Below are 27,799 nucleotides of genomic sequence, written 5' to 3' on the forward strand. Positions count from 1 at the left end.
CCGACAAGGTCCGAAATTTGTAACTAAATAATTATATTTTCGATAAGATTCTTTATAATTTCAATGATATATTATACCTTTCCTATAACAAAATTCATATTTCAAGGAGAATGATTGAAATCAGTTAAAGATATTGAATAAATCTGACCGCAGTCTTTTCAAGCAAATTTATGTTACTTAAATTTCCGTTCAGTTCCGAGTTTTCACACCCAAATGGTATTTTTCATATTTTTTTTTAATTTTATCATTATATTGAACTTTTTGTGTCACAAAATCAAAAGTTGAAAGATATCCATTGAATATTAAAAAAGTTATTGTAGTTAGAATTAGTCCGACATAGATTTTCAGGTCCCTTCAGGTCTTTTCATTTCTCCGTTCAGGTCCAACTTTTGGCATCAAAAACTTGTTTTTTATTTAATTTTTTTAAATTTTAATGAAATATAAATATTTACAATAAATAAAATTCCAACTTGAAGAAATTCCATTCAATAATAAAAAAGTTATTGCAATTTGAATAATTTTAGTCGTATATTTTCAGGTCTTTTCAGGTCTTTTCAGGTCCACTTTCAGGTCTTTAGTGTAACCCGAGTTTTCTCCCTTTTGTTTATATTAGTACCCTGGAAAATGCAAGCTCAACAAAATATTCTGAACTCTTAAGAAATATTTAAACGAAATCCAGATGGATATAAGCGACAGCGAGGATGAAAATGTCACAGAGAAATATATTAAATCTAATAAAGATTTGAATGCGATAGGATGGGCAGGTAAGAAAACAAGACGTTTCGGCCTAGTCTGGTGACAGATCGTCTTTTGTTGATTCAGACTAGGTCGTTTCGGCCGTGTATCACTTTTTAATTCAGGTCAAATAGTTCTTGCTTTTACTAATCGACTTATTGAAGTCATAATTTGTCTTAAATGAAAGGGAGACAAATCTTGAAACCTACAAATTTAGACCTCTATGAGTTAAAAGCAAATTTAGACTTAAATTAGAATAAAATAATCGACCACTTTTGAGTTTGTCCGTTACCTGAAAAAAAATCATCAATTATGCGCACCTTTATGACGTCATTTACCAGATAGATGGGATCACCTGTATCCCTGCACCATATACGTACATCAAGCGTCTGGGTGATCGTCATTGTGCAGGATAAACTAGAAAAAATATTTGATCTGTAGGTACTTAATCACAATTCCCTAATGACAGCAGTGCTGAATAACTATTATGAGAACTTAATTTGCCGAATAATTTGTGCAATATACATGATATAGCTTTATAGTTTTCCAACCACTCGCTTAACATTGGAACGGGAGTGGCAACACCCCTAAACGCACGAATGATATTCACTAACACCAAAGTTTTTGACTGAAATGCATCGAACTTGAAAGTTGTTTATTTATGTCTGAAACTCTTGACTGTACAGCAATAAGCAAAATCAAGCTATAAACAGCTCTAACATGATGAATATAAAACAATCAAATGAGAATCTACATGTATATATGAGATTTATTTACCAAAAAATAAAGAATTTACTAAACATGCTAAAACCAAGTCCAAATACAATAGCTGCTAAAATCATGTATCAAAGACTCAAATATCAACCATTACATATGGACCATAATTTGCTATTGGGCTCGTTTCCTATAACTATAGAAAAGTGATAAAATTGTGAATTACTGTAAGAAAAGTTGTAACTACATCTAAAGATGCCATTATTTTTATCAACATACAAGTGTATGCTACTCTTCCCTAGAAAAAAAATTGAAATATACAAATTTCAAAGATTCTTTAACCGTATTTTTGTGTCGTTTCTCACGTTACTTTTTGCTTCCGAAGAGCATAACGCTGACTGATTTATAGATAATTGTCACCGGCAAATTCGTAACTTTTGCTTTCAAATAACAAAGAACATCGACCAATAAGAATAGTCAGAAGAAAATGCTGAGAACTATAAGTATTTATGTAGCAGATGTAAGAACAGTGGGATGACTTTTGTGTCCGATTTCGTAACGCAAATTTTAGATGATGTAATCTGCTTTGTTGTAATAGAATTCTTAAAAACAATATGCAAATATGAACTCTCGCGAGATGTTCAAACAGGTAAATCAGAGATGATTTACATTCTTGTTTTGATCTTGATAATAATTAGGTAAGAAAATGACGTTATCGTTATGCGTTACATTTCACACGAAACAGAAGTCCAGTTATTTATTAAAATTGTTTTTGTCCTTAAGTTCTAATCATTTCCGGTCATATGTGAAACATGTGACTAACATGTGATCACGCCATTACAGCCGGACATACGATATACTACCGGTAGTTCTAAACATTGTTTTTGTTTCCAACGGGATGTTAGCAAACATAATCTGTAGACTTGTTTTGACTTGTTAAAAAAAGGAAAATATAATTTTCAAAGAGATTGCGCCAGGGGTCTATTATTTTTCCTATGTGCATAATGTTACATACGATCTTGTGTGAAAATAAATGCCCAATGACTTGACAAAATCGATTTCAGATTTGACCGACGTTTAAACACACTACGTTTCCCAATAACGATGTAAAGGGTCCTTGGTAAATTCAATCGAAATTACGTCTCTTATCATGGTGCCGATGTTCGTTGGATTGATTTTGCTTCAGCAGTAAATATTACTGGATATTTTAGGTGAATAAAGATAATTAAATGAAAAATGCATGTTAATATACAATGTACCGTTACACTTGGAATGTACAAAGTTGGTAACTTTGTCACAATTTTTAATTAATTTTTTTATTCATGTTCTGCAAACACTTTTCAGAAACGCAATAAACTTGTCAAAGGAAAAGTAAACTTTTACCGGGCATGACTTGAAAGGAAGTACTTTATTGATTTTAGCCCACTAAAGTAGGTTAAAATGTGGAAACCATGTAGATGGTGTACAGGTCACAAATATCACATGGTGCCTATTTTAAAGATTTTAATTCCAAGTTAAAAGTTTTTTTCTTTACTGGATTTAAAGAATTTTACATTGCCAATGATTTGGAATAAATTTTATATAACTGGAATTTCAAAACCAAATATAAATATATTTTTTTGGCCAAAACATCAAGATACAACGATTATGGTATCCTGTATCAATGAAGAAAATATGGAAAATTCTGAATAAATTGTACTAATTGTTTTCAAAACAAGCACATATTTAGGAGTTTTATAATGTTACATTTAAGATGGATTTTAAGAAAAAGTATACTGTTCAGATTATTTTAAGCAGATTTTGCAATAAAATAAAACTAAAAAAATGCTTTTGGTTTCTTGTGGTTTCCTGTCACGTTTAAAAAAAACTTTAATATAACATTGAAAATAGATTTTAAATATTAACATGAAGCAAGTAACACTAGTAATGGTGTTTATTTATGCCTTTTGAATTATATTGTGCAAAATAAAGAAAATAAAGATTGGTTTCCTGTTTGGTTTCCTGTCACGTAAACGGTGAATCAAAATGTATTAATTTTTTCTCGAAAAACTCAATTGTTCCATTCATACTATTCTAACACCAACACAACCCACAAAATAAAAGTTAAAATTTTAGAACTTATAAGAAAGGATACAAAAAGAAACCAAAGGCCGAATACCAAATTATGGTCCATATTCAATGGATTAAGTGTATAGACGAAATAAACTATGTACAAATATTAATTTGCAGATGGTATTCCTCTGAGAATTTACCAGTTATCCGGAGTGAACTGGTTGATTGACTGTTACAAGAAGGAGCATGGAGCCATCCTAGGTGATGAAATGGGTCTTGGTAAAACTTGTCAGGTATTGCAAACACATAAGATCTGATGAATTTATTTATGGTAATTTTAACTAAATCTATTTTAGATGCAAGCCAGTTAATTATAGTAATTACAAAATATTTAAGAGTTAAATTGATATACAATAATGGCATATGCTGGTAATTTTAGAAGCTACAATTTAAAGCTCTACGGGACGAACATTAAATTCTAGGGTTGTGGGTCATGCATACATGTATCACGTTTATTGAGTATTTTACTAAACATGGTGTACTATTCACAGATTTCTTTTCTTTTAGACCATAGCCTTTATTCTGTATAATCAGAGGTCAAAGAAGAAAGCTCAACCAAGTCTAGTTGTATGTCCACGATCTGTGTTAGAAAACTGGGATGCAGAAATTAAGAGGTAAATTAAAAATTGAAAAATTCAGACAATAAGTTAGAGTAGATATTCATATGACAGAAACCAATGATAGAAGTAGTTGTCAAGTGGTGACCTGTTATCCCCCTAAAATCCATCCATTCATATGATTATAAAATGGCTGTTAGATGGTCCTTATGTATTGTTCACATTTTGATATTTGTTGTTCATGGTGTTGTCCACATGGTTAATATAGATAGGACTTTGTTCAATTACAGTAGACATACTATAAAGTTGCTTAAATTGATTTGAAACTCTCCTTTTGTTTTGCATTCAATGCTTTTGAATGGTGACATATTGTTGGAATCCCCCTTTTAAAAACAGCTATATCTGCTCCTGTTTGTCTGAACATCACTTCCGAAATTGAACTGTTGATTGATTATTATTTTCAGACATAAAAAACTATGAATAAATATTTATTATTTACATGATTTAAGGGTATATATAAGTGTTACGAATTAACTGCAATACAGAGACACTAATTACTTATGTTGTTAACATAACATATTGTAACATCACATGTTTCTTACGTCTTTATATGCATTACGTATTTAGTCAGATGAGTAAACAATCAAACTATATACACGTCTTTATATAATTTACACAACAAGAAAAGTAATACCTCTAATCCCAAACAATAAGCAACTGTTTGTCAGAATATCAGTACTGAATCGGAAAAGTTTGATTAATATTTTAAGGCAAAAAAAATCTATAAATACTATTTAAAAAATTGAAAACAACACATTTAATAATTTCCTGCATCCGAAGAGCTTTTCTGGATTTACCTTCATCAGGTACGCTCAAAACTAAACATTTGAAATCCAAAGATGTATAAGTACCAAAACTGTTGAAGAGCTATATGTCAAAAAGACCTTTAGAAAATAAATAGCCAAATTCATCTGTAGCCAACTTTGCCTGAGGGAGTTAAGGGTAATTAAAAGCACCTCAATTGTTCTATTTAAATTTGTAGGTTTGCACCGACTTTGAAGGTTTTATGTTATACAGGAGACAAAGAAAAGAGGAACGAGTTAGCTCAGAATATGAAGAATAAATCCCATAATATCAATATACTGGTCACAACATATGAGGTATTATATGACTGTTTAATGTCTTCATATGGCTTGCATTTAATAGATCATACAACATTTATGGCAACTGAAAACAGAGTTTGGATACATGTACAAATTATGTCTGGTCATTATCAAAACAAAAATGCACAGGGCATAGGGGAACACATAAAAGCCCGAAGAGTTGTCTCCCTCTATTGTTAGGCTAGCTTAGACACTGCCATACATTGGCTTACCTTCTGCAAAAATGTAAACCGAGTCAAAAATAAAGAAATTTAAGATATAACATACAGAAGCTATAGGAAGTTTTATGTCCCCATTTTTCTATACATTACACATGTACAAATTGATTTAATGAAAAACATAAAATTGTAAATTATCCAACAACAAAATGCATTTAACATGTTTAAACAGACTCTTTGACATTTTATTTATACATTTTACAGTTATGCCTGAAAGACAGTGGATTTTTATCGTCTATTCCATGGTTGTGTTTAGTAGTGGATGAAGCTCATAGACTAAAGAACAATGAATCACAACTTCATCTGACACTGAAAGAGGTTTGTTAATGGGTAAAACTCATTTTAGGTAGGCACAAAGGATAGCCTTGTTTATGAATTCCTCTGCCCATATCTTAAACTTGCATATCTTGGCTTGTTTGTTGCAAAGCTGAGACATTTCCAAAAAAAAATAGCTGAGTTGATATGTATTATCTAAATACAAATAATGAAAAGTAAGATTGAGAATGGAAATGGGGAATGTGTCAAAGAGACAACAACCCGACCAAATAAAAAACAACAGCAGAGGGTCACCAACAGGTCTTCAATGTAGCGAGAAATTCCCGCACCCGGAGGCGTCCTTCGGCTGGCTTTCAGAGGTTTCCCTCCTTTTTGTACTAAAACATGCTCTTTAACACTTGTGTTGTGCAGGGTGTAAATTTGTGGAAATACAAATACTAAAAAGAAATAAAGCTAAATTAATGCCTTTGGAAATGTAAATGTTTAATTTTCTATCAAAAAGAGAGAGAAAAAAAAAACAAGATGCAATTATTTCACATAAAACCATTATAATGAAATAAAATGTCATGTATTTTAAGACACATTTTAATACTTGTTGGGTTTATAAATTACATGTATATTACCTTAGACCATTATGTATTTACAGTGGGACATACCACACAGTGTGCTGTTAACAGGTACACCTGTGCAGAACAACCTCCAGGAATTGTATTCACTACTCAGTTTTATAGCACCAAGAAAATTTAGAAAATCAGGTCAAGAAAAATTTGTCGATAAATTCAGTGACATGGATAAGAATGGTAAGTTGGATGGTACTGAACTTTAAAAATAAAAAATGTTATACAGACACCTGTCTAATCTGAACGATAAGTAAACAGAAACCTGTCTAAACAAAATTTCTTTGAAATCAAAACCTTCATTGTAATGAAACCCTATAAAACTTAAAAATCACAAAAACAGATATCTGCCTTTAATGAACACGATCAACAAATCACTGGATTGTTTATAGAGAAAATGGTGTCTGATTCATTGATCATCAACTTGTATACCAATACTTTTCTATTCTTTGCATTATGGCCATGAATGAATGTTTGTCATATTTTTCTAAGGAATTAGAAATAATAGTGTCCCAATTTTTTTTCTGAAATTTGTTTCAAGGCTTCTGTCAACCTGCTATACTGTGAGACATGGTTTCAGATTCATTTCTCATCAACTACCTCTTTATATTGTTACATACACATACTGGCAATACTTGTTATATTCTGTAAATATTTCTAAGGTACTACACACAAATGCTTCTGACATTTGTTTTCAGGCTTCATGTAAATATGTTAACCATGGAATGTGTTTTCTGATTCTTTTTTCTTCAACTTGAATTTTGCTGAAAACCTAATGCAGGAGTATCAGCAGTAAGCAATAGCTCACAGTTCCATTTGTTATGATAAAAGTATAGGGTCACGATAACTTTGTGGAAAACAATATTTTTTTATATCATTTATACCTACAGGTATGAAGGAACTTCACAGTTTGTTAAAACCTTACCTGTTAAGGAGAACAAAAGATGAAGTATTAAAGGATCTCCCTAAAAAGTCAGAGATTGTCATGTTTCATGGGATATCGAAATTACAGAAAAAATTATACAAGGCAATACTTACCAAAGATATCAGTAAGTCTTTTATTGTCCTTTAGCAAATGTCCTTATATTGTGTGGTAAGGATGTATTCTTCTGATATTTCAGTTTCATTGAAATCTGGTTTGGGAATTATTTCCAAAACATGTAAAATAAATGCCAAATATCAATGGATTTAAATAATACTATTATCAAACTAAACTCTGAGTAAAAAATTGTATACTTAAAATAATCAATTTTTGAGTAATAAAATTTTCAAACTTTATAACCAATTACGTCAGTGTCATCAGTGATGTTGAGAAATTTAGGTGAGGGGCATCAAAAAATATGCATATACCATATTATTTTTTTCTTTTCAGGATTTTTAGATATGTATTTTTTTACTCATCTATAACAAAGAACTTGAAATAATATGCTTTTAGTTCTAAAATAAAGTGAAAAATTGCAAATTTACAAAGACTTTAAACATAGAGAAATCAATATATTCCATTACCAGCTGTTATTGATTAGATGCAATATGCTAACTCATAAAGTTGTTAGGGAATATAATGTCATCTTTTAACAGAAGAAGTACAGAAAAACAGAAAAGTTATTTAAACCATAAGTCGTTAATAAGAAGTTTTATCTTTCTCTATAGGTGCGTTTGAAACAGTAAATTACCGTGGAGAAATGAGTTCACCAAGTTTGATGAACATTTTAATGCAGCTAAGAAAATGTGTCAATCATCCTTATCTATTTGATGGTAAGTTTTAATAGATATGAATAAAAGGTGATATGGGGCATAAATTCAACGAGACAGCAATCCAACTATACAATTAACAAAAGGACATCTAGTTTTCAAAGTAGCTTCTTTTTAAATGAAAGAAAGAACTTCTACTATAATAAAAAAACACATCATTTATATTTCAATACTTAAAAAGGGTAAAACCTATTTTTATGATTTTAAACTTTTTTTCATGTCCTAATCTTAAAAAAGAAGATGTGGTGTGATTGCCAATGAGACAACTCTCCACAAGAGACCAAATAAGCATTCAATTTTTTCTGCAGTATTTATTATTACCCTTTCTTAAACCAAGCATTTAGAATGCTCTATATAATTTTATTTTCAAACTTTAAAGTTTTTTGTTCATGTGTGTTCAAAATCCTTGAAAATTATATTATACCAATATATTGAAATCTATTTTTAAAAAGCCAAGAGATGATAAAATGGGAAAAATAGAAAACCAATGGTCTAATTTATATAAGATGGCAACCAACTACAACCACTGAATTTTAGGACAGGCAAACAAAGACGGTTGCTAGGTTCAATATGTTTTTCTATACTTGAATCTGTAGAAACTTTTAATAATATGTCAATCTAAATTACAATTAGACCAGGTTTATACTCAAATAACTTTCCAATCCTTTAATATAAGGTTGGGAGAAAATATTTTCCACTTCATTGAATTTTCTATCAAAGTGTGAAGTGTACAAATGTCTTTTATTCTCTCTTTAGGAGTTGAACCAGAACCTTTTATGATAGGAGACCATTTAATTGATGTGAGTGGTAAACTAGCGCTGATGGATAAAATGTTGTCTTATCTGAAGTCAGCGGGACATAAAGTGTTACTGTTCTCACAGATGACCCACATGCTGGACATTCTACAAGATTATCTTGGTTATAGAGGTCAGTATATACAAGGACCATATGAAAATATTTCAAGGTCAACGCCAAGTATATAGATGTAATGAAGTTGAAGACTAATATCATTTACTCCTTTGTTGTTGATGGTAAACGCCTAGAATATAGTTGAATGATGTTGAAGACAAATATCATTTACTCCTTTGTTGTCTTTCAATAAATAGCTAAAAGAACTTTTAAAAAAAAAAACGAAAAAACTATGTCCTAATTTGCAAATTTTTGTTGCTACGTTTGTGTGTCCTGAATTAAAATAAAAACCAGTTGTTTGCATTGGGAAAATAGGATCTTAATTTGTCCAAGTTTTTTTGTTTGTAATGTACTATTTCAGTATTTGGCCCATTGTGGTGTACTTGCATTAGAATATATACTAAAATATGTATCTTGGAGACTGGAGTAAGGGAAGTAATTCATATTTTATTGATGAAAGAGGACATGATATTGGACTACAATAGGTGTCAGACCACCAATTAAAAATCCCTATCTGTTCAACCAAATTTTGCAATTTTCACAGCTTTCTAAATAATTTACCTTAAGTTTAACTTCATAGAAACTAGTTATATCCTGAATTGTACATGTATCACCTTTCTACATGCCAATTTTCAACCCATGTTTAAAATCTTTTAAGAAAGTATTGCCTTTGAGAAAATAACCACTCCAAAAATAACCCCTGGTTTTCTGGAAATCTTAAATTAGTATACTATGTAGCGCATTAATCCTGAATTGTTAATGCAAACTCATAGACAAGTGAATTTTGGCTCAAAATGGTCCAGATATATTTCTCTTTCAGCAAAAGTTTCATTTCTGCAAATTTGTTGGTTAGTTTAAGTAAACAAGGACATCAAAAGCACTATTTTGTGTCAGAGTAGGGCTACTTTTACATAGGATCTAAATTTGAGGGAGTAATTGGTGGTCTGACACCAATAGCATAATGAATTAATTATCCTGTAATTCTTCTTGCTTCAATTTTGTTTTGTTGACATTTAAGATTTTAAGTAAATTTCTGGGCTATATAATCCTGAGGAAATTCTAACTTCTTTTAAGATTTTATTTTTCACTCATTACAAGTAACAACAAATTATTAATCTGTTAATTTTAGAATAAAATTTATGAGAACTGTGGAATAGTTTCAAAGACACTGCAATGTCCAACAAAGATTATGTTAGGTTATATACCAATACATTTTGATTCTTTTAAAAGAGTTTGCCTGTATTTTGTAGGCTATACATATGAAAGGTTAGATGGATCTGTCAGGGGAGAAGAAAGATTTATTGCTGTTCAGAACTTCAACAAAAATGAAGATACTTTTGTATTTCTGCTAAGTACAAGAGCAGGTAAATAGAGTTAACTTTGTTTTAGCACTCAAGAAAATCTGTCACTTTAAAAAAAGATTTATGTATTAATTTTAAGAATAAATAAAAAGAAATTTATTAATTGGTAATTTATAATTGGTTTTTGTGTCGTACTATCAAATTTTTTTTTTTTTTTTTGATCTCAGAATTGAAAATGGATTTCTGATTAATATTGTTTGTTGCATCATAATTTTAAAATAATATATTTGTCTTTAGGAGGTCAAGGGTTAAATTTGGTGGCAGCAGACACTGTGATATTTGTAGACAGTGATTTTAACCCACAGAATGATTTACAAGCTGCAGCAAGGGCTCATAGGATTGGTCAAACAAGGTAAGACCCACACATTGAAGCAATGGCTCATAGGATTGGTCAAACAAGGTAAGACCCATACATTGAAGCAAGGGCTCATAGGATTGGTCAAACAAGGTAAGACCCACACATTGAAGCAAGGGCTCATAGGATTGGTCAAACAAGGTAAGACCCATACATTGAAGCAAGGGCTCATAGGATTGGTCAAACAAGGTAAGACCCATACATTGAAGCAAGGGCTCATAGGATTGGTCAAACAAGGTAAGACCCATACATTGAAGCAAGGGCTCATAGGATTGGTCAAACAAGGTAAGACCCACACATTGAAGCAAGGGCTCATAGGATTGGTCAAACAAGGTAAAACCAACATACTTAAGCAAAGGCTTATACAATTGGTCAAAAAGGTAATGTCCATATACTGAAGTCAAACATGGTAAGGGTGCAGCAAGGGCTGACAAGACTGGTCAAACAAGATAAAGTCCATAGATTAATGAAAATACACCATTGGATTGATAAACAAAAGGATTGTGGTCTATTTGCTGACACTAAGACCTTGAGAGCAGGCTAACTGAAGGACAATAAGAATCATACATTTATTAATATAGGATGGAAAAAAGTTTAAAAGGCATCTTGTATTTTTGTAAACAGTCTGTTAATAATATGTACTTAGGTGAGGTTAGGTGAAAATTAATAAATCAAGAATTTAAAATTGATACTTTAAGCCAGTAGAGCATTCGTTAAGGATAAAAATAAGCTAAAAATATTGATAGGTCATCTACCTTCTTTTCGAGATATTTTAGATTTAGAATATGGCTGGAAAAGGCTAACTCAGACTTTTACCTTATATTTGCATTGGTATTATTTGGGTCTCAAAACAAGACAGAAAATCTAGAATCTTTTAAAATTTTGGTAAATGATCTTTCATGAGCTATTAAGTCTTATATGAAAAAATAAATGGGTGTTATGGGGCAAAATATTTTACCTTGTATTGTATGGAAAAACACCAAGGAGTCCGAACATTTGACACAAATTCCAAAACCTCACCTAAGTACATCCTTAAGGTGTCAATGTCTGTATTTTTTTTACTTCTGGATTTAGCTACTTTTAATATGGCACAGTTTTACATTTTATTTTAGACCTGTGAAGATAGTTCGACTTATTGGTAAAAATACTGTAGAGGAAATAATACTGAAGAGAGCAGAGGATAAACTTAAACTGACAGAGAAAGTTATAGAGGAAGGAGAATTCTCTCTGGGATTATCTAAACAGAAATTATTCACTGACGATAAAGTTAAGGTATGAATGGGACTCCTAAATAATGAACACAATATGTTACAACTGTCCATTGTAAAATAATAGTATGTAAACATAAAGGTGAAGGTGCAATGCCCTCTGATCACTAGCAATGGTTTTTATCTGCACTATTTAGACCTACAGTTAACTCTCGTTGTCTCGAACTCGGTTGACTCGAAATTTCGGATGAGTCGAAGTTTTCACGTGGTCCCGAACTTTATTCCATACAAAAGTATGTAATTCGACTCCTGATGAGTCGAAATTGGATGAGTCGAAATTTCGGTTGAGTCGAACTAAATCTACGGTCCCAAGGTTAACAAAAGCATTCAAAATTCATTTTTTTATCTCGAACTAATACACATATGTCAAAACATGACCTCCGGGATTTAAATGGATTGAAGAGTTAATCTGACAATACACGTGTAATTAAATTTCCGGTCATTGACCACTGTATTGATTTATGACATGCTATTTCCATGAGTGTTTACCTAAGATTATCTTTTATAGAATTTTGATAAATAATTAGTGATACATTGTTAATGTTCATGAAAAAGTATTTAAAATGTTTACAAAACAATTAATTTGTGATTTACACTAATGAGCTTGGGTGTGTATAAAGTGAGGATTATGGCTTCCGTTGATAATCACCTAAAAACTACTCAAACGGCGTCTTTGATCTTGTTATATTTTCTTTTGAAAAGAAAGAGTGAGATAAAACAAAATGAATAGAAATCAAAATTTTCTTAAATCTTTTGTATCCGAGAATAAAGAATTTTGTCAGCTATAACTGACCTGAATAACGAAACTATCGATTGGAATTTACACTCTTGGAAAAGCCATAGGATTTTTTTTTAATTGAGACAATCGAATAAGTAAAAATAATGTCATTATAATAATAAAAGACTGTGACATACAAATACACCGATCTGATACTAGAATATCGATCCCTTGCCATATTCACCCGGATTTATTTTAGCTTTACCAAGCTAGGCAAGAGTTGTGTCCCTTAGATTGTCGAACTTCCGGTGTTCGTTTGAGTCGAACTACGTGTATCTCGAAATATTTCTCTGGTCCGGCTGACTTCGACATAACGAGAGTCGACTGTATTTGCTTTTAATGTTTTTTATATACTATTTATTCACATTTAAAATTTTCATCATTTTTACTTAATTTTCCTGTTATCAGGTTGAAAAGAAATTAGTAAGCCCAAATTATTCAAGAAGGCCAGATACGTTTCAGCTATAATTTTGGCCATAAGAAGACAGAAGAAAATGATAAAAAGAACAATTATAGATCAAGCAACAAGAACCCCACAAACAAAAAACTAAGTCAAATTTAGTTTCTCCAGGAGCAAGCTTAAATGAAAGGTTTATTATCACTGACATGAAAAAAGTTATACTGTTGAGGACAAAATGTGAAGAAAAACAAGCTAGTACATCATAAAAAGCCTAGAAAAAACTCAGTAAAGATCAACACCTATTAGATATTTGATACCATTTTGTAATTTCAGCTGACAATCATACTGAAATTACAAGTAGATATTGTGTTTATTTTATTAGTTCAGTGTGTATAGCTGAAGAGCTAGCTATTTTCATTCTCGTTTTATTTCCACATTTTTAAGCTGACAGACATACTGAAATTTGGAGTAGAGGATCTGTTAAAAGATGATGACAGCTCTGAGTTAGATCTAGACTTCACAGAATTGTTAGGTCCTACAGTGGGAGGTGAATGGCAAGTCAAGGAGGAAGTTATTGAGGAAAAGGAGTCAGGCCAAAGTGACGAGGAGGTTAGTTAAGGTTGTAGGTCTTTTTATCAGAGGTAAACAGCAATTTGGGGACACAGCACTGATTGGCCTTTCAGGTTAATAAAACTCACGCTGATTGGTTGAAATCTCTGACAAGAAGACAGAAGAAAATGTTGAAACAGACTTGTTTGTCAGATGTATGGTTAACATGCTCCAATAATAGTTTTGTTGGAATTTGAACATTAAAGAATTGTTATGGGACATACATGTAATGAAGTTTGCTATAGTTTTTAACAAAATTTTATGTAAATAAAATATTTTCATATTTAGTACATGTATTCCATATAGACATTATGTCATTTAAGAATGAACAAGTAATGATATGATGATTCTGATTGGACAACAGTGAAACATGTCATTATATCAAATACGTCACTGACACCATTGAGTTAGTATATAACTTATTGGCATCTTTTACAATTATGAGTGAAACAGATTTCAACTGCTGCATTAGAAATGGATTGTTTTTGTAACTTTTGTATAGGTTTAGTTCTGGTATTTCAAATTATTGCACATTATACCAAAATAAAACTACAGTAAAACCTGTTTAAACCGGCCGTCTAAGGGACTATGAAAAAGGGCCGGTTTGGTCAGTGAGCCGGTTTATTCAGTTTTCTGGATTGACCAGAAGTAAATGACTTGTGACATGTAAAAGTTCTGTCAGATTGTTAACTACAAAAAATGTATAGACTGATAAATTAAAATACAAAATGCAATAATGTAATAACTTCGTATGATCATTGTTTAGAATCTTCATATTCATTGGCTGTAAAAATTTCAGAAACTGGTTGTGCCTAGAATTAAACAGAAATAATATTTCAACTGTGTTTTACATATCTTCGTATGTCAAATAGACCTCAGTATCATCAGTCTCCAAATTGCAATTTTACTTTCACTTTGTTTTTCATTTGCATCATAATATTCGTGTTGTTTGGATTGTAACATGAGAGTTTCGTTTTACTTCCATGATCATTAATTTCTAACGTTGGTATATATGGCCGATTTGAAAGCCAAAATGGAAATTTCATCACGATTGAAATATTGTCATACAGTGTGCACTGCACATTGATTGTTGTCATCCTAGTGTTCTTCATTATCAGGGTCATTGGTTTAGAGGTTCATAACAGGGAACCCAGGATTTCGGAAACACGATGTAAATTTTTTACTCTGCGATTTGAAAAACAAATATTCAAGTTACAAAGTAAGTTCAATCCAAGATATATTCGGCGTGTCTTTTAGATTAATTAACACGTTTATAGTGTTTTAATAAATAATACAGCTCACTACTGTCTGATTGTAAGTTCACAGTTTAACACCTGGCTAATTGATTATCCTGAAAAGCCATATTGTATAAACAAATATGTTTTCATTGCATATCGATCATTTAAAATTAAATAGACAAATTGGTTCTGACAGGTTAACCCGAATAATTCAGTCGTTATATTCCGCTTACTACATTAACGCCTGAATGCATAGACATTGAAAAATCTTCAATCAACCATTCGGAATTAGCTCGGGATTTACCTATCTCGATAAAATTGAGCTAATTGCTGATTGGTCACCTCTTCTACAGGGCACCAATCAGGATTAGTGAAGAGTTTTTATCGTGTAAGGAATTCAGGCCCTCGCAAGTAGGAGAGATCGATTACGGGGAGGGACTGAATTATTCGGGTTACTGACAGGTAATAATTGATGTAATTAAGAGTATTGGGACTGCATCATAAGACCGAAATTCGGAATACACAGAGTCCGGTTTACAAAGGGTATTTTAACAAAGACTTTGAAGGGGAAAAAAAGGGACATTAATTATCGGCCGGAATGGATAGGAAACCGGTTTATTCAGGGTCCGGTTTACTCGGGTTTGACTGTAGTCTATGATGTTTCTACAACCATAGATATGATTGATACAAAAAATTAGAAATAATAGACTTATCTTACTCTTATAATTACAAAATATTGTTATATATTTGTAACAGATGCATGATGACCAGGGACCTCAGAGTATGTATGTATTTGAAGGGACAGATTACTCAAAAGAACCTTCCACTGCTGATCAAAAGGCTTTTGAGGAATTAATAGAAGGTATTTTTTCAGATATCATGAAACAATTTTGAATTTAATTCATTTAATTCAATTTGCTTAATTGGTAAAGAAAAATAAACCATTCTAGGGATGTTTTTGAGCTGTACTTTGGGAATGTTTCAAATTACATGAAGGGTTTGTTTTGGAAATGAAAAAAACTTGTCTCTTCTGAATAAATTTGTCATCAACTCTATGCAGCCGTGATATAATATAACATTGACTAGAAATTTTATACACATTATCTGCTTTTCCAAGTATAGTTTCAGTATTGTTTAACAAAAACTTTAAGGATTTTATCATGCATTAAAATACCTCCTACTGGTAGAGTGTAAACATTTAGCAATTAGGAAATGAAGGATTTAAGGAATAAAAAGTTATATTTGTTGCTTTTTGCAGCTTCTAGAGTTGTATTAGAAGAAGGTTTAGGAGAGAGATCATTGCGGAGAACAACATCACTCTTAATGGGACCTCTAGCTGAAGGTGGCAGAAAGCCAAGAAAACAAATAACACCAGAAGAAATGGAGGAGAGAAAGAGAAAAGTGGGTTTTTATTTCTTCTTTTTTATTATTAAATTACTAAGTTAATTGAATATTCTAATGCAATTTGTTTGTAATGACAATTTTTATTTGATGTCATATATTTTGAGAGTGAAAAAAAAGAGATTTTCAAAAAATTTATATTTTAGTTTGTGTAAATCTTGATAAAACAATAGTCTTTTGTTGTTATATATTTGAAACCCTGTAACACCTTAGTCAGGTGGTGCTGTAAAGGTGATGTAAAATCCTGACTATTGAAAAAAAAAAAAAAAAAAAAAAATATTTTGAGAGGGTAAAGTCTGTGCAGTCACTTGTCATGTTTTCACCTATCTAAAAGTTCATCTGATAGATTCAAATTGGTAATTACAATAGAATATGATCTAGAATAACTGTAATGTATGCTTAAATAGACAAATGTCAAGCTTATATTGTACAGGCACCAATATCTGTTTGCCTGCTTCAGTAAACATCACTGGAAAACTTGTCAGTGTAATTGGCAATTACCTTACTGCTCTCCTGTTATACCAACACCTTCTTAGGTCTCTTTCAAAAAGATATTATTTCACTCTTAATATAATTTTGGATATTCAAAAAGATCTGACTGGTAATTTTTTTTTAATTGTAAATACTGTTGGGAGAGAAGTTATAAAATTAATGCTGAATGCATTGATAAAATTATATAAGATATGGTACTATAGACAATAACAATCAAAACCAAGGAGTAAACAAAGACTCTCAAAACCAAAAGACATTTACATCAACAGTTATAAATAATAAACAAGAAACAACATGAACTCCACTAAAAAGCAGGAGTGAAATTAGGTGCTCTGGGAGGGTAGATAATAATAATAAAATAATCCTATACAATAATCCTAATTCTAAAGATCAGTTTGACAGCCAAAGAACAACACTAACAACCAAATAAAATATGTTTCCTTTATAGAAGAAAGAAGCAGCAGAGAAGAAAGCCAAGTTAGCAGAAGAACAAGAAATCAGAAGAGCACAGGAAAGAAGGAAGAAAATGTAGGGGATTTTTATATTATTCTACCATTGCAGCTTAAATGACTGACTTTTCATGCATTGTTTTATTGTTTGCAATTCTTTGGAGATTAATGATTCTCTTTATTTAAAAATCCTTTTCACTCTTTTTCAGAAAAAAAATAATTTTGGATTCAAAACTGTGTTCCTCAGACCTTAACAGTACACATCAATCTTTGTAAAATTTGTTTATTATATAAAGTTATCTGTTCTTTTCAGGGAGGACCTGTGGAAGGCCAACAGTTACACATCAGCCCGTGTAGAGGTCCCTAGTGATGAGGAGGATGAGGAAGAGAATCTCTCTCAAATTGACTTTGACCAGGAGGATGACGAAAACAAACCAAGGTCAAGGGCAATCCATTACATTAGTGGCGATGTCATGAAACCAGTAGATACTGGGTCATCAGTAAACTTGATAGTACATTGTGCAGGTCAGTTTATTTGAATTTTAAAGGATATACAGTCGAACCTCGTTGTGTCGAAGTCGAAGGGACCAGACGAAAGTATTGACTCATCCAAGGTTCGACTCATCCGAGGTCGAGTGTGAAGTCATATATTTGAAATGTATGAAATACCAATATGTGATTTCTGTAAACTAGATGCATGTTTATTGATCATTGTGCTTTTTTCGATATGATAATATATGATTGTGTATTTACGTTCCATATTTTTAAGATTCAACACACAACATTCACAAATGAAACAATACACAAATATTTACAAAGGTCAGTCACTATAAATTATGGAATCACTCGCGAAAATATTTTCATAACTAATCTTTAAAGAATGTGAACAGTGTTCATAGATTTAAAAGACCGACTCATAATAATTAATATAATATTTTAATCCTTTTAATTATTGTTCTTATTCTAATGGTTATTTTAATCTCAGCTTGGGTCATTAAAATTCGTTTCGTTTTTATACCAAGTGAAATAGGTTCAGCACATTCAAGTTCCAATTGGACGATCAACAATGGTAATAATTAGCGGTCATCATAAACATGTCAATTTAACTGTTTTACAAACAAGTATTTTTACACAGCTTTAATAACTTATGGAATTTACACAGCTTTAATCACTTATGGAAATGAAACTTTTTAAAGCTTTTATTTCATCCAATATAACATGTATAAAGGGAACCACTAATATTTTGTAATCTTTGCCTTATTATTAAATACCCGTGAACATGTAGCTGAAAATACATTTCTAATGTAATGGATTATTCAAAATATTATCATAATTGCTAAATTTGGAAGGGGAGGGAGGCTATGCAAAAGATTTTTTACTTTGCAGTATATTTTTCTCCAATCAGCAGATAAAAGGAAAAATCAAAATGGAATCTACTCATGATTTATATTAAATAAAATCTATTTCTAGATGATTCTGGAGGCTGGGGTAAAGGAGGTGTGTTTACAGCAATATCTAAAAGATCTGACGTTCCAGAAAAGCAGTATGAACTGGCTGGTAACTTATTTGGTAGGTTTAGAAAGATCTGAAGTTCCAGAAAAATAGTATGAACTGGCTGGTAACTTATTTGGTAGGTTTAGAAAGATGGTTTGAAAAATATAACCAGAAATATTAGAGACAAGTACTAAAGCAGAGAACAGCACAAAAACAATGGGAAAGAAAACAAGCTTACATTAGGTTTACATAAAACATTATCGCTATTTTTCGAAATTTTCCTTTGATCTTGCTGACTGATAATTCCCTTTCTCAGTGGAATAAGTAAACATTCCTAAATGAATTAATAAAACTGATTCTGCTTTTCTCCATTAACAATTACATAATTATCATTGATAAAACTACCAAATTGTAGTACCAATAGTCAGGAATTTATTTTATACTTTGCATCTGGATTTTAGAAAAATAAGTCTAATATAGGTTGATCTGGAGTAGAAGATCAGCATATCATATTAATATAAAACACCACTTAATTTACTAGTAGTCTGAAATTTATGATTTGTTTAAACATAAGACCTTAGTCTTTAGAGTTTTTTATGTTGTTGATCTGACATTCAGGTATTCATTACAATTTTTGTTTTAGATTTAGCGCTAGGAGACTGTCACTTAATACCATTGGATGAGGATATGGATGAAGTTGATACTGAAAACTGGGTAAGAATTATTTCTTTATAATTTATTTTTAGATGTAACAAGTCTTCTGATTGGCTGACAGTGTTTTGACTATCATCTCATAGACATAATTTTGTCATGTGACCGTGATGTCATCAGCGATTTTTCTTTATTTACTCCTGCATAAAATGGAATTTAGAATTAATTTATAAGGAATAACTGCAATATTTTTTCAGTCTTTTTGAAATAACATAAAAAATGTGGTGCACACTTAAAAATAACCTTCTACACAGCTTATTCAGTGTGCACCATATTTTTTATGTTATTTCTTCATAGACAGAAAAAAATATTAGTCATTCCTTAAGTATAAAACATATAATTGGAACTATTGTTCCAATTTGTTCATAAGTCACCAGCCTCCCAAAACAAAAGTAGCTAGACTAGCTTATTAATCTATACACATTGAAATAAAGTAATGATTTTAATTGTTCACATCTCTGTGAACATATAAACATCTGAACTGTGAAACATTTGGTTATGTTTTCAGAGCAGTTCATTCAAGTATTTATGTCTTTATTTTTGTCAATGTTCTGGCCAGTTTAGTCATTTTTATAAGGTAAAAGTACTGATACAATACCAGAATGATTAAAAAATGACATGGTTAACAAAAATCAGAAAGGGTTGAACCTTTAAAATTGGAATGTCTCACCCTTTTAAATGTCAATCATTATAGACCGAATTACTTCAATCTTAGATAATTATGCAGAAACTTAACTGCACAACTTGATACACATTTCAACATCTCAATAATGAATAAACAAGTGTATAATGTTGTAATGATAGATGAAGTAATTAAACTATTAGTTTTTGTCTCGCTTGACAGAGTCATAAAGGGAGACATAGGTATGCTGTTTCCGGCAACGGCTGCGTCAACAATGTATTTTTGATTAGGTCTAGTTTATGGTAAACCACTAGTGGTAAGTCAAATATATTTGGTATGCAGTTGTGTACCGGTAAGTATTGGCACATCTCATTACCATGGAGATTATTTGTCCCCACCCCCTCAGTTATGGTCTATTGACTTTGAAACTTTTGCATAGTTTTCATGTATTAGTTTGTGATTAGGTCAGTTTATGGGGAACCACTACTGGTAAAGTAATGATAATTGGTATGCAGTTGTATAAGCATTGGCATACCTCATTTCCATGGAGATTATTTTGCCCCGCCCCCACAGTCATGGTCTATTGACTTTGAAACTTTTGCATAGTTTTCATGTGTTAGTTTGTGATTAGGTGAGTTTATGGGGAACCAGTAGTGGTAGTTCAATGATACTTGGTATGGAGTTGTATTAACATTGGCACATCTCATTACCAAGGAAATTTTTTTACCCTCCCCCTCAGTTATGGTTTTATTGACTTTGAAATATTTCTTAGTTTACATGTATTAGTTTGTGTTTAGGTTTATTTAAACAGAACTACTTATGATAAGTCAATGGTAGTTGGTGTGCGGTTGTATTAGCATTGGCATACCTAATTTCCATGGAGATTGTTTAGCTATGTACTTCAGTCATAGTTCATTGACTTTGAATATTTGCTAAACTTACATGTTAAATTGTTGCTATTTTTTATTTCAACATTTGCATTATAGAAATTACAAAAAAGCGAGACATATTTCTGTATTAACAGTTTATTATTTTATTTTATGAAAAATAAAAGATTTTAAAGATTTATGAGATCTGGGTTTTTGTATCAAAAGTAAAGGCAAAAAATAAATTCATCTTACTAAGTATTTGACTCTATTACACACCTAACCTATTGCATTATTTGTTTTTTTTCCACTTTGAAATTCTGGCAATATTTTCTACTTGACATTAAGAAAACAACAATCATTCTCTTTAAGGCCAGCAGTATGGGAGACAACTCTTGCACATGCTTTGTTATCAATAAAAAATTGTTTCCTACAATATGTAGTTTCAGCCAAGTTTGTAGACTGTGAAGAAGGGGAAAAAATGTGAGCTGCCACTGCACTTTAGAATAAGGATATTTATGATTACAATCCTTCAGAGCATTGTTGCATAGGTTATTTATCATACAGAAACTGGGCAATCTCCCTGTAAGGGGCATTTGATTTAGATAATTGAAGACAAATTAATTTCTGTATATATATTTTACAGCTAGCTTTATTAATAGCTCAGCATAGAGATAAAAGGAACAACTTATCTGGTATCAAGCTGCCTGCCTTGAGAGAAGGACTACAGGCTGTTTACTTTGCTGCTAAAACTAGATCAGGTAGGAATATTATTGTGATGCTATTTTTTATATGGGAAAACATTTATTTATTGTAAAGGAGTATTATAATTCTATTGTTATGAGTTCTTTCACTATAATCCTTAAAACTCAGAAAAAATGTCTACAATTTTTTGCAAGCACTTTTTATCCAACAGTACATATACTTTAAAAAATGCATTGAAATTTAATAAATTATAAACTCTTCTACTGTTTCTGACGCTCAATTTTGTTTTACCAATTGACTTCCACATAACCTTTATAATTAGTTTAACCTCGAAGATGTTACTGGTATATAAATTAATTTTGTGTTTTATTGTAATTTTCCAGCAAATGCTCCAAAATGTATAGTGCAACATTTGTATATTTTGTTTATTTTCTGAACTAGTGTATATGGTATGACATGCACCAGGATTTAACTGGTACACACAATGTAACTTTTTTAAGTATATTTTATTTTTCCAGCAAGTTTCCATTTGCCATGTATAGGATATGATACTCCCGGATTTAATTGGTTAATAATGTAACTTTGTGTATTTTTTATATTTCCAGCTAGTGTCCATTTACCACGTATAGGATATGACACTCCAGGATTTAACTGGTATGGTACAGAAAGGCTGATAAAGAAACATCTAGCATCTAAAGGGATTCCTACATATATGTATCCTTGATAGCTTTTGTTAACAGACTTTCCGGCTTGAATTATCCTCTGAGTTCAGTAATTTGGTTATTTTACTTTTTTCAAGTAATGTAATTATTGTATTTTATTATTTTTTCTGATTTAACAGTCATACCACATGTCCTTATTTTTATATGACTGCTTAATTACACAGAAATAAAAAATCTCCAAATAGTTTCCTGAACTAGAGTAGATATTATTACCCAAGAAGACAGACATTATTGAAAAGAAAAACATCACTAGGAACAGACAGTAAGAAAGAAGGTAAATGTAGAAACTAGTTTGTGTTAAAATAGTAGAGGAATGTGACTGCATTTTTATACTTTTATAACCCTTTAAATATCTCTAGATATTGTCCTAAATACAATGTTTTACTTTAAAACTTTCACAATTGGTAGAGTTTTAGGGTTAGAGAAATTAAAAATACTGATGTTTTTTCATAGGTTGGACATGTATACAATCTACTACTGATAACGGTTATTCTAAATAATCTTATTGACATGTTGTTACGGGAGCAACACACCAGATGTCAGTATTTATGCAGGTACTGTTGACCTTTCAAGAACACCAGAATTCAAACAACATTTAAGTAGGTCTCAAGATAGTTTTCTGTTTGCTGAAATTTATGGTATCTTATATTGATTTTTATGCCCTATCTAGGGGCATTAGGTTTTTTTGTCTGTGCGTCCATTCGTCCTTCTGTTCTGCTTCAGTTTAAAGTTCATGATCAAGGTACTCTTTGATGAAGTTGAAGTCCAATCAACTTGAAACTTAGTACACATGTTCCCTCTGGTAAGATCTTTCTAATGTTTATGCAAAATTTCTGAGTTTTGACCCCAAATCCACAGTCCACTCAACATAGAAAATATTAGTACAAGTGGGAATCTGTGTAGTATGGACACATTCTTGTTTTATTTATGGTATTTGGTGGGCCTCTTGATATATTCCCCTGTAAATGTAAATGAGACATCAACTCAAAAATAACAAGAATGTGTCCAAAGTACACGGATGCCCCACTCGCACTATCCTTTTCCATGTTCCATGGACCGTGAAATTGGGTAATAATCTAAGTTGGTAATAAAATTAGAAAGATTATACTATAGGGATCATATGTACTAAGTTTCAAGTTGATTGGACTTCAATTTTATCAAAAACTACCTTGACCAAAAACTTTAACCTGAAACTCCCACTTTCATTTTCTATGTTTAGTGGACCGTGAAATTGGGGTCAAAAGTCTAATTTGGCTTCAAAATTAAAAAGATTATATCATAAGCAACAAGTTTACTAAGTTTCAAGTTGATTGGACTTCAGCTTCACCAAAAACTACCTTGACCAAAAACTTTAACCTGAAACTCCCACTTTCATTTTCTATGTTCAGTATACCGTGAAATTGGGGTCAAAAGTCTAATTTGGCTTTAAAATTAGAAAGATCATATCATAAGCAACAAGTCTACTAAGTTTCAAGTTGATTGGACTTCAGCTTCATCAAAAACTACCTTGACCAAAAACTTTAACCTGAACGGACGAACGGACGCACAGACGGACGGACGAACGGAGGCACAGACCAGAAAACATAATGCCCCTCTACTATCGTAGGTGGGGCATAAAAAAGTTTTTTTCTAGATTTGTTTATTGATAGCTTAATGTATTGTAAAGACACTTGACCTGGTTGCCTTGCCATCTCATTTTAAGGAATATTTTAAACAGCTCTTTTTATTACCATTGATATTTTTTCAGCCAAGAAACCCAGACAATCTGATCAAACAACCAATTCCTCAGTGAAATCCAGCCCAGGACTGTTAGACTTATTTTCTAATCTGTCTATGTATATTCATCCTGACAAGTTTACAGCAGACCAGTTGAAGACTTACAGAAGATATTTTATAGCGTATGATGGTGATATACACCCTGTGATGACTGAAACCACGAAACTTGTACTTGTCCATCCTGATGCTGATACAAAAGTGAGCTCTCCATAATTCTAAATGCATTCATTGAACAACAAAATATTTTAAGAAATCATTAAGTGAAAAATATATAATACTGAAATTTTCCTGGCTAGTTCTCCTTCATTATAGACACATGTTCTGAGCAACAATTATTTTCACCAAAAAATAATTAAATGAAAAATAAATAATACTGAAATTTTCCTGGCTTATGATTGTTTCTTTGAATTTTATAAGGTTTATTTCTGGGTACTTATAGTCTTCAGCCTATTTATATAGTTGCATTTAATTGTATATTTTTTATATTTTACACTTTTAGTTTTGCATCATTTATTTAAATTTTATACATAAAAATTTGTGTAATTTCTTATAGGCTATCAAACAAGAGAATTATTTTACCCAGATAGTTACAGAGAAGTGGTTAGAGCAGTGTTTACAACAGAAAACGTGTTTATCTACAGACAAATACAAAGCTGCATGAAGATACTGTTGTCATGTTGTAGTGATATAGAATATAGAAACGTTTTAATTTCATTGTAGTGGGTCTCATCAGGGTCTAAGCGTCACACAGGATTGGCTGATTTTAGTTTAGCCTGACACATGAAAGTCTAATAATTAAGCTTAAAACGGGAAACGAAGTCCAACGGGACATGGGAAATTACATGCGCTATTATGGCAACGAGAAGCGGGATACAGGATTCTCACTAAACAATAAGCAGGATTCGGGATCAGACCTCCCACAATGAGACCCCCATTGTAGTTAACATAGCTAAATTCTAATAATATTGTGATTTAACTAACACAATCATGTTATTAACAATATGTGACATCTACTGGGCGCATTATATTGTCTGGTCTGTTCGTCCAACCATTTATCTGTTTTGTTTAGCAATAAAGCACCGTTAATAACATTTGTTTAAAAAAAGGTCCATATTATATAACCTTTATATAAATGGCAGGAAAATCATTTTGTATACCCCTAACCTGATTGAGTGGGTATACTGTTTTATACCTGCAGTGGTGGATCCAAAACGTTTCATCAGGGAGGGGCTGACTGACCTAAGGGGGGCCAGCTCTAGTCCTGCTTCAGTAATTCCCTATATAATCAACCAAATTTTTCCCATGAAAAAGGAGGGGGCCCGGGCCCCCCTGGATCCGCCTATGGCCTTCTCTTTCATCAGTCTGTATGTCAAATCAAATATCAGTCACATTTTTCTCCGGTTCCTGAATTTGTTGTTGCTCTACCATGTGGTGCCATTTCAGATTCATTGCTGGTCATGTTTCTGTGTATCAAACACTTAACGCCGAGATACTATTACTGGTATTAGTAAGCAAGTTCTACTTATATTCACAAAAGGTTTAACATTTTAATTATGCTCTTATAAGTCTTTGAATTTTTGTTTTGTTATATATTTGTTGATAATTGTGTTGTTTTCATGTTTTCATGAAGATCATGAGTTGTATGAATTGAATGTTAGGTGTAAATGTCTATATACCAGGGTTCATCTGACCATGACACCATTTCGTAGAACATTGATCAGGTTATGGTTATGTGAAACACTTAGTAAAACAGTCATATTACAGACTTTCAACATAAATTTAATCATTCAGTGTGTGTCTAAGAATGGTATAGATATGGTAGTATTAAGCAACAGTACATTAGAAAATTGTGTTGATGTTAATGATAATGACTATTCTCAATTTTATCTTAGTATATATTACACTAGTAAGCAGTATGAATTTTCTGTTGAGAATTAATCTTCCTGTTTAATATCTCTGAACACAACACCTTTTGTCTTTGTTAAGAATAAATGAGCTTGTTTTTACTGTAATTAATTTACATCCTTCAAAGATTTTATAGGGAAACAATGTTAATACAGACAGGTACATTTATCAATGTTGAAGATGACATTAGTTTAAATTGAAATTATAACTGAACATATTCTATTGTATGAATAATTATCTTTATCAAATTTGTATTTTAAATAGTGTATTTTAAGAAACCAATTACTGTATTGTTAAACTCCTTATATTGTATTTCTATAAAACAATGATCAAAATTGAGAGTAACAAATTAAGCCTTGAGGTGGTTCTATTAAGGTCGTATACAATTCATTCTATTGAAGATTCTCTAAGCTCCTCTCAATTAAAGTTAGTCTTCATTTTATTTTTCATACATGTGAGTATTGTTCATTATATTTATATCTCATAATATCATGATATTTTATAAAAAGTAGGGCAGCTATTTTTTTAGTGTTTTTTTCAGATAAATTTAAGCCAGAAAGAGTAAAAAACATGAATGGGAAAGTTAGTTTTACAATGACACAAATAAAATATTGCAGGAGAATGTTATATAAACTATTCAACCAAAAGGTTTTCTAACGGATGTTAATATTTAAAATAGAAACATAATGTGATTTTCTTCATGAGGAACAAACTTGGTATTGACATTCAATGTCTTATCAGGGAACATAAGTGATAATAAGAATTAGAATTATGAAGTAGTAATCTATAATGACAAGTATTGTAGAATGCTGACATATTAACTAGAAGTGTTTGTAACTAAGTAGTAGAAAATTTGTTTGAACTGTTTATGTTAGTGAATTGTGTAAGTCTGTGATAATAATAAAAATGTTTTAGTTTGATTTAGCACTTTAATGATTAGATAGATGTGCATTGTAACCTATTTCACAACACTACTACATCAAAACACCAAAAGTAGACATGTCTAATGTCCTATACAATTAGGAGATAACTGTATTGTATTTTAAGCTCCGACGGCATCAATTGGGGATTTGATGGTCTCAAATTAAGTTTACTGGCGACGCGTTTTACCTATTTCACAACACTACTACATCAAAACACCAAAAGTAGACATGTCTAATGTCCTATACAATTAGGAGATAACTGTATTGTATTTTTAGCTCCGACAGCATCAATTGGGGATTTGATGGTCGCAAATTAAGTTTACTGGCGATGCGTTAGCGGAGACAGTAAACGGGTTTTTGCGACCATCAAATCCCAAATTGATGCCGTCGGAGCTTAAAATACAATATTGTTATCTCCATTCTAATGAAACTGACAGAAAACAACGTTAAAACATGTATTTAAAATCTGTCATATGCCATCTGCTCTTGCGCGTACGTCCCATAGCATCAATTGTCAATTGATGCCATGTAAGAAAGTGAAGTTATCCAATTAAAATGAACGTTACAAACGTTGTTGCATTAGAATGAGCAATGACCTGCATTACATATTACCTGTGCTAGGTATATCCCCAAAACTCCTATTACTTTTTAGGTCACGACTTTTAAGTTCA

The 27,799-nt window shown here is 31.5% G+C and overlaps 1 protein-coding gene across 1 annotated transcript; it reads left to right on the forward strand.

Annotated features, from left to right (window-relative positions):
- Positions 1-586: 586 nt before the first annotated feature.
- LOC139529751 (chromodomain-helicase-DNA-binding protein 1-like) lies at positions 587-27,125 on the forward strand. Its single transcript, XM_071325626.1, has 24 exons — positions 587-764; positions 3,679-3,794; positions 4,069-4,175; positions 5,161-5,278; positions 5,704-5,817; positions 6,422-6,575; positions 7,283-7,441; positions 8,043-8,147; positions 8,901-9,071; positions 10,304-10,417; positions 10,652-10,766; positions 11,882-12,041; positions 13,660-13,824; positions 15,819-15,924; positions 16,321-16,463; positions 17,404-17,483; positions 17,718-17,929; positions 18,875-18,973; positions 19,542-19,612; positions 21,744-21,858; positions 22,408-22,516; positions 22,728-22,798; positions 24,272-24,498; positions 24,854-27,125. Exons 1-24 carry the CDS (start codon positions 680-682, stop codon positions 24,959-24,961), a joined length of 3,024 nt encoding a protein of 1,007 aa, XP_071181727.1. The 5' UTR covers positions 587-679; the 3' UTR covers positions 24,962-27,125.
- The last annotated feature ends 674 nt before the right edge of the window (positions 27,126-27,799 follow it).

This window comes from Mytilus edulis, chromosome 7 (assembly GCF_963676685.1).
Source record: "Mytilus edulis chromosome 7, xbMytEdul2.2, whole genome shotgun sequence".
Taxonomy (NCBI): Eukaryota; Metazoa; Mollusca; class Bivalvia; order Mytilida; family Mytilidae; genus Mytilus; species Mytilus edulis.

Coding starts and splice junctions, on each gene's coding strand:
- LOC139529751 (XM_071325626.1), top strand. CDS start 680: ATGGATATAAGCGACAGCGAGGATGAAAATGTCACAGAGAAATATATT. Junction 5,818..6,421: donor TTCATCTGACACTGAAAGAG/GTTTGTTAATGG, acceptor ATGTATTTACAG/TGGGACATACCACACAGTGT. Junction 13,825..15,818: donor CAGGCCAAAGTGACGAGGAG/GTTAGTTAAGGT, acceptor TATTTGTAACAG/ATGCATGATGACCAGGGACC.